Source organism: Choristoneura fumiferana, chromosome 12 (assembly GCF_025370935.1).
Source record: "Choristoneura fumiferana chromosome 12, NRCan_CFum_1, whole genome shotgun sequence".
Classification (NCBI taxonomy): domain Eukaryota; kingdom Metazoa; phylum Arthropoda; class Insecta; order Lepidoptera; family Tortricidae; genus Choristoneura; species Choristoneura fumiferana.
In genome coordinates this window covers 17857783-17865323 of record NC_133483.1, presented here as the reverse complement: position 1 = coordinate 17865323, position 7541 = coordinate 17857783, and the positions used below count along the sequence as shown (strand labels likewise).

The 7541-nt window shown below is 40.4% G+C and overlaps 1 protein-coding gene across 1 annotated transcript; it reads left to right on the top strand.

Moving 5' to 3' along the window:
• Positions 1-495: 495 nt before the first annotated feature.
• LOC141433830 (ATP-binding cassette sub-family G member 5-like) lies at positions 496-7500 on the top strand. Its single transcript, XM_074095929.1, has 6 exons — positions 496-647; positions 2997-3114; positions 4081-4265; positions 5621-5683; positions 6568-6649; positions 7346-7500. The coding sequence occupies exons 1-6, from the start codon at positions 594-596 to the stop codon at positions 7489-7491; spliced, it is 648 nt and encodes a 215-aa protein (XP_073952030.1). The 5' UTR covers positions 496-593; the 3' UTR covers positions 7492-7500.
• Positions 7501-7541: the final 41 nt, after the last annotated feature.

The following is a 7541-nucleotide window of genomic DNA, read 5'->3' as shown; positions in this document are numbered from 1 at the left end:
CAAATACCGTATTGTGTACAGTACCTACATACCCTATTTTTTATTTTTGTAATTTTTTTGTTTCATTTGTGTGTTGTTTAAATTTTGTTGTTTTTGTGTGTAAAGATGAATGTGAATAAAAAATCAAGTCGGAGATAATAACGAAGTCTCCCCATTGTTTTACTTTAAATACCTTTGAAGGAACAAGACGCTTAATAGGTACTATAAGGGATTCGACTCTAACCGTAGCGAAGACTTTGAAGTTCTTATTTTTCTGAATTAAGTAAATCCTCAGTTTTTACTTTTACAAACTTCCTTACTTCACCTTAACAAACTCATCGGACCAACTGCACTCATAAAACAACCTTGCTGTGCGACCATAGGCTTTAAAATCGCTCGTTTAAAAATACTATAAAAATTAAGTACAGTTAGTGAACTTAAGTTAGCCACAAGTCGAGCTGGCAACGTTGCATCACAGAAAATAAAGTCTGAAGTTAACAACAAATGTTTAGTTTGCAAAGAGATTAGTACGTGGAGGTTGTGTCATTTTAAAATGTGTTTTTAAAATTTCGTCGTATATTTAGAGTTTTAATTTAAATTTAAAGTGATTTAAGATGGCGGGAGGGAGTTATATGTTGGAGTTGTACAACGTGTTTCATTCTGGGCAAGTAAGTATACCAGTTTAAATACCATATTTCGTAATCTTAGTTAGAATGTTTATGTGGTTTAGTTGCAAGCAGCCTTTTTGTATGCGACGTTTTTTGATGTTTTGGTATTTGGATATTTTCACTTACAAAGTTTTTGGAGGAATTTCAGATTCACGAGCACTTACCAAGTATCATTTTTTTGAAAAGAAACTAAAATTTAATTATATTTTTACGTGTCAGTTTTGCGACAAACAAAAATGTAAAAACCCAAAATTTCCGCATTAGAATAACAGATCAAGTGCGAGTCGGACCCGCTCACCGAGGGCTCCGTACATGTACATCCATAAAAAATCAAACTAGCTACCTGTTTAAGTTTATTAAGCACAGCCGTAAACAATACAGTAGTTCTTGTATGAGGCCTTCTTATTTTTTATATAATAAACATTATTTACAAATTTAAAGTTCATAAATAGCTTCTTTTTTTTTTTATTCGACTGGATGGCAAACGAGCAAGTGGGTCTCCTGATGGTAAGAGATCACCACCGCCCATAAACATCTGAAACACCAGGGGTATTGCAGACGCGTTGCCAACCTAGAGGCCTAAGATGGGATACCTCAAGTGCCAGTAATTTCACCGGCTGTCTTACTTTCCACGCCGAAACACAACAGTGCAAGCACTGCTGCTTCACGGCAGGATTAGCGAGCAAGATGGTGGTAGCAATCCGGGCGGACCTTGCACAAGGTCCTACCACCTGCAAACCAGCTCAATGGAAAGTTAAAAAATTCTTTAGTAGTTACAAAATTTTGCAAAAAAAAACTGATTTTGTTTGTTTCTCATTCCTTTGTTTTCTAATATCACTCTGCCCAAATACACGACACTCACTGTATACATACCTAGGTAGTTAAGGACGAGATCTACATAAAGGGATCAGCGGATTCTAGACATTTGACAATCTATAATGTTTTAGCATTGAAATCTTTGTTTCTGAATTTTACCTATTTCTCTCATCAGTCTCGGTAATTAATGAAATGACCTTATTGTTATGTTTTAATTGCACTATACTTACTCCAAAAAGCCGTGGTGGCATAGTGGTTTGACCTATCGCCTCTCAAGCTGAGGGTCGTGGGTTCAAACCCCGGCTCGCACCTCTGAGTTTTTCGAAATTCATGTGCGGAATTACATTTGAAATTTACCACGAGCTTTGCGGTGAAGGAAAACATCGTGAGGAAACCTGCAACAAACCTGCGAAGCAATTCAATGGTGTGTGTGAAGTTCCCAATCCGCACTGGGCTCGCGTGGGAACTATGGCCCAAGCCCTCTTGTTCTAAGAGGAGGCCTGTGCCCAGCAGTGGGACGTATATAGGCTGGGATGATGATACTTACTCCATTTATTTTAACATTTGAAACTTAACGGTAAAATTTGCACACTTTTTTAAATGAAACAACGGAACTATTTCATATTGTGTGAACTTCTATAAAAAAACATAATAAATAACGGTAATAAATGTACATGTAGGTAACATGGACTAAAAAGTCCATTTATGTCAGAAATAATGAGAAACGTGTGTTACAATTTGACAGTTAATTCAAACCTTAAATTAAACGGTGTATAAGTTACTATGATATTAATTAAATTCAAATCAAATTTAGAAAAAGGAGGATCATCAGCTTTTGATGACTCTGGGTCGGTAAATAGCCAGTTTTTAGTGGGACAAAGCAACTACTATACACATGTATACTATAATATCAAATCAGCCTTTGACATGAGTTATCTTATAGGTTGGTGCAACTCACGCTGAGAGGTGGCCCGTTGACGTCTTTTATATGGGCGGGCATGACCCATTTAGTGTCCATTCAAACAACGTATCTAGGCTGGATCTAGGTGACAATGTCAATAACTCAAGTTTTTTTTAAATATATAAATATAAAATAAATTAAATAAATACATATATTGTACCTATTGGTCATTGTTAAGGTACTACGGAATTTCTTCCAATCAGTTATCTTGGTTAACTACCAGTTAACTTCGGCCAACTTTTTAAACTCACACTTAACTGTTATACCTTTCCAAGGAAAGAAATAGCTACGAGCGACCGTGTAAGACAATAAGCCAAGTGGTTGATGAGATGACGTTGACGATGATGATGACGGTGAAGATGATGGTCATAATGATGATGATGGTGATGAAGATGATGATTTTGATGATGATAATGAAGATGATAATGATGATGATGATGAAGGTGATGGAGATGATAATAATGATGATTATGATGATGATAGTGAAGATGATGATGGTGATAATGATTACGTGAATCCATCAGGATATGATGATGAAGATGGTGGAGATGATGATAATGATGATGATGCAGGTGGAGCCGGGCAGCCTGTTCCAGCGCATCACGGGCGGCGTGAAGACCGGCATCATCCTGAAGGATGTGTCCTTCACCACCCACAGCGGGGAAGTCACCGCTATCCTGGGCTCCAAAGGTAACTTCGGGTTTTGTTCCGCGTACCTTGATTTTAGAATTAGTAATGAAATGACGGCGATAGTCTAAAATATTGTGCCCAAAGGTAACATCTAGGAATGGGGCAACAGCAACATAACGAACTTTGGATAATATGTATATCTAGTACAAAATAATCGATGGGACCATTGTATATTTGAAGGAAAAAAATATTGTCTCTTTTCAACCATTTTAAGAATAAGACCACTCCTTTTTAAGTTCAAGTTCAATTAAATCAAATGACAGCATTGAAAAAAACCGGCCAAGAGCGTGTCGGACACGCCCAAGATGGGGTTTCGTAGCCATTACGAAAAAATCAAGTAATATTTTTCTAAGGATTTCGTATTGTGCACGGAATCCTAGGTATACCTAAACTTGGATGGAAGATTCCGTTCGGTTAATTTTTTTGTTATATATATTTTTTTACACGCTTTTTAGTGTAAATAATTTGAGATGCAATAGTTTTTAACGTCAACTGCTCGTCACCTTTTACGAAAGATTGCTTTTTCCGATGCAGAGCCGTTCAATGAGGGTTTTCACAGAGGAGAATTATCGCTAGATGGCGTTAGTATCGTGAGATCCGTTTGACGTTTGCATACGAGCTTGCGATTGGCTCATTTAGTTATTTAACCAATCACAAGCAAACGTCAAACGTAACTCGCGATACTAACGCCATCTAGCGATATTTCACCTCCGTGAAAACCCTCATTCAGAAGGCCTGGTGCTTCACTACCCGTTCCATTTCACCATATTTTGCCTTATGACGAGCATATCATAAATTGCTTAGGAACTGTGCAAAAGTAATTGAAATTCTACCCGTGAAATACTTGTTATTGAGTAGCTCCGGTGGTCAACCTATGGTCTTCATCATCAGTCCCACTTCTCCAAATGATGATTTTCAAGAGCAAATTCCCATTCCCATTCCTTCATTATTATAAATCCGGTCCAGGTAGCGGCAAGCGAGCCCTCCTCGACGTGATCGCTCGCCGCGTGGCTTCCAAAGGCCACATACTCCTCGAAGGAGTCCCACTCGAAGAGGACCAGTTCAAGACCTCCTGCGCGCTGGTGCGGCATTCCACCAGGCTGCTACCAGGCCTCAGCGTGCAGCAGACTCTGGCACTGTCGCTAACTAAGGTATGTGCCAATCATAGAGATATTAGATATCATAACGCCGCCGCCGTATATCGCCGGCGCTCTACCACAAAATAAATAATAGTACAGAAGACCCACTCCATCATCTGAACGAAAGCCGCCTTTTTGTTAGCCTACGCATGTCTAGCGAATCATATAGAAATATTTAAATTCCTGAATTTAACCAGATTCCCACCAGAATTATTCCTTTACAACGGTGTATTTATTAATGTGGCATTAAAAAATAACCCTGCCGAATTTCGTGGCTGTAAACTTCAGTGGTGTATTAGCCTATGTGTTATTCCAGATGTCCAGCTATCTACATACCAAAATCATCCAAATCCGTCGAGCCGTTTTAGCGTGAAGGAGTAACAAACACACATAAACATACTTACAAACTTCGTATTTATAAGATTTTAGATTAGAGCAGGATATTTAGTACCTAGGATCATACATCGCCTTTATGTCGCCGTATGAAGAGTGACAAGTGAAGGGTCACGGCTGGACGAACAAACGATTCTTGGCGTTGGAATCGAAGTTCACGGGGCTTGGAGGTAGTATTTTTTGCCGAGGATATCGGCTGGCGTACACGACACGACACATGATTGCCCTTTATTTGTCACTTCTTTTCAAACGTAAGAGGCGGTGCGCACAAGGGCGGATTCAGCTATAACCAGGGGGATCCCATGGTCAAATTCTAGTTTATTACACAAATAAAACATTAAAACTTATTTTCTTTTTAGTCACAGAAAGATATTAATTTTGTTAAAATCAATAAGTTAAGAAAAATATCTAGTAGTCTTATTATATCCAGCCCAGAGCCCAGCCCCCTTGACTCCCCCCTCCTGGATCCGCCTTTAGGACTGGGTGCACACGCGTCGTGACCGATCGTCTCGAGTCGACACGACACACTGACGCCTCAGGTCAGGGCGGTCGAGCGAGGTCATTGCCGTTTGTTTACCAGGAAGAGGGTAGTTGAGAGCTGCATATCGACACGACTGCAACAATGTACTGTATCATCCGTAAAATTTAAAGCAGTAAAGGTGGGGCTATAAACGTTTTTTGATTGGATAAACCCGATTCCGCGTCGATAGGTGTGGGGAGACTCTTAGGCGGTTTTATGCTGAATCCTACGAAAAAAATGTTTACTTATAGAAGTAATACTATTATTTAAGTTATAATTTTTCTATAATTTCCCTTTGGTTGTCGGTCTATTTGAAGGCATACCAATTGTGAAAATTCGCACAAAAATGGCGGGGCCATTTGCTTGGTTATTGTTTAAAGATGGCGGATGTAGTTACCTAAAGTAGGTAAAGGGTTGACTAAGTGATTAAGTAATTCCAGTTTTATTGTTACAGGTGTCAGGGTACCTTAAGTCGTCTAAGGTGAAACAGGTCATGGCCGACTTAGCGTTGTCTCAGGTAATCCGCAATGGTTTGGATAGGTATTTAACTAAATGTAAACAAACTTCAGCTGCCAGATTTGGTACATTCAAGGTTTTTATACATTTTACTTATCTATTATTGTAATAGAAACTAGATTAGTGTATTTCATTACAGAAATGTAAATGTTTAGATAGTTTTCATGGGGGAATTTGAATATTTAAGACGCCAATGACGTTGTTTTGTTTACATTTAGTTAAAAATATATACTGGAGTTACGATTAACGGTCTGAGTAAAGTTGACGAGTATGTATTATGTATGTATCATCATCATCATCTCAGCCTATATATGTCCCACTGCTGGGCACAGGCCTCCTCTCAGAACAAGAGGGCTTGGGCCATAGTTCCCACGCGGGCCCAGTGCGGATTGGGAACTTCACACGCACCATTGAATTGCTTTGTAGGTTTGTGCAGGTTTCCTCACGATGTTTTCCTTCACCGCAAAGCTCGTGGTAAACTTCAAATGTAATTCCGCACATGAATTTCGAAAAACTCAGAGGTGCGAGCCGGGGTTTGAACCCACGACCCTCTGCTTGAGAGGCGATAGGTCGAACCACTAGGCCACCACGCCGGATGGGTGCTGCGCCGGAGTGCGGATACACGATGCCGAGCACTTTGACAGTCCCTATAATTTGCTCTTCCAACGCACCGCACTCCCGCGCCTCCCTGTTTCACGTTACGACGCCGCGTCGCGGTGATGTGACCACACCAGGCCCTATGGCAAATATTTCAAATATTTACATCACCAGTTCAGCGTATGTCGTTCTCGGCAAAGGCTCCGTGACTGGAGTTGAACAAACTCCACTGACTTTCGACTGTTTCCCAACTCCTTAGTTATAACTTTACCATGCGTTATTTTGCAGGTGGCACACAAATGCGTGACTACTTTGACCAAGAGCGAGTACAGACGACTGGTCATCGGAGTTCAGCTTATAAGAGATCCATGTTAGTACTAGCCCTTTCAAAACCAAATACCTAATGTAAATTTTACTGTAACCATTAATCATGTAGAACAAGGCTGGCCAAAGTCAGGCCCGCGAGGCGTGGTTCTAAGTAGCAAAATTTCCATTCGCGTTTTTTCCCAAATGGTTTTTTTTTTATTCGACTGGATGGCAAACGAGCAAGTGGGTCTCCTGATGGTAAGAGATCACCACCGCCCATAAACATCTGCAACACCAGGGGTATTGCAGATGCGTTGCCAACCTAGAGGCCTAAGATGGAATACCTCAGGTGCCAGTAATTTCACCGGCTGTCTTACTCTCCACGCCGAAACACAACAGTGCAAGCACTGCTGCTTCACGGCAGGATTAGGATTTTTTTCCAATGTGATGTTTTACTGAAGCAATTAAAAAAAATACAGAAACAGGTAGATTTAGGTCAAGTTCGTATTGGCTCGAAGGGCCAAAAGCACACAGCAGTAGGAGTTCCGCATAGGCGGAGCTCCGCCGGCACTGTTTCAGTGTCAATAAAAATTGGTAAATAAACACGGTTCTGAAAAAATTACGCTCCAGGTAAAATAACGATTTTGGGAAAATGATCGAACCAGCCAGCAGCGCGTTTTTCGAACTACCGCTTGTTTCGCTAAGCTAAGCGTGATAAGTTCGGGGGCACGAAAGTTTAAAACGTTATATTTCCTTACAGTGATACTGTTGCTCGACGAGCCTACTTGGGACCTTGATCCACTAAACACGTACTTGATTATCTCAATACTATCCAACGCAGCAAAGAAATACTCCACCGCCATCATCCTCACCATGGAGAAGCCTAGATCAGGTGTGTATCTTTAACTAGAAGTGGATGTTATTTCACGTCATTATTTACAGTAACTGGTGACGTG

Coding starts and splice junctions, on each gene's coding strand:
- LOC141433830 (XM_074095929.1), top strand. CDS start 594: ATGGCGGGAGGGAGTTATATGTTGGAGTTGTACAACGTGTTTCATTCT. Junction 648..2,996: donor ACGTGTTTCATTCTGGGCAA/GTAAGTATACCA, acceptor ATGATGATGCAG/GTGGAGCCGGGCAGCCTGTT. Junction 5,684..6,567: donor CCGACTTAGCGTTGTCTCAG/GTAATCCGCAAT, acceptor GTTATTTTGCAG/GTGGCACACAAATGCGTGAC.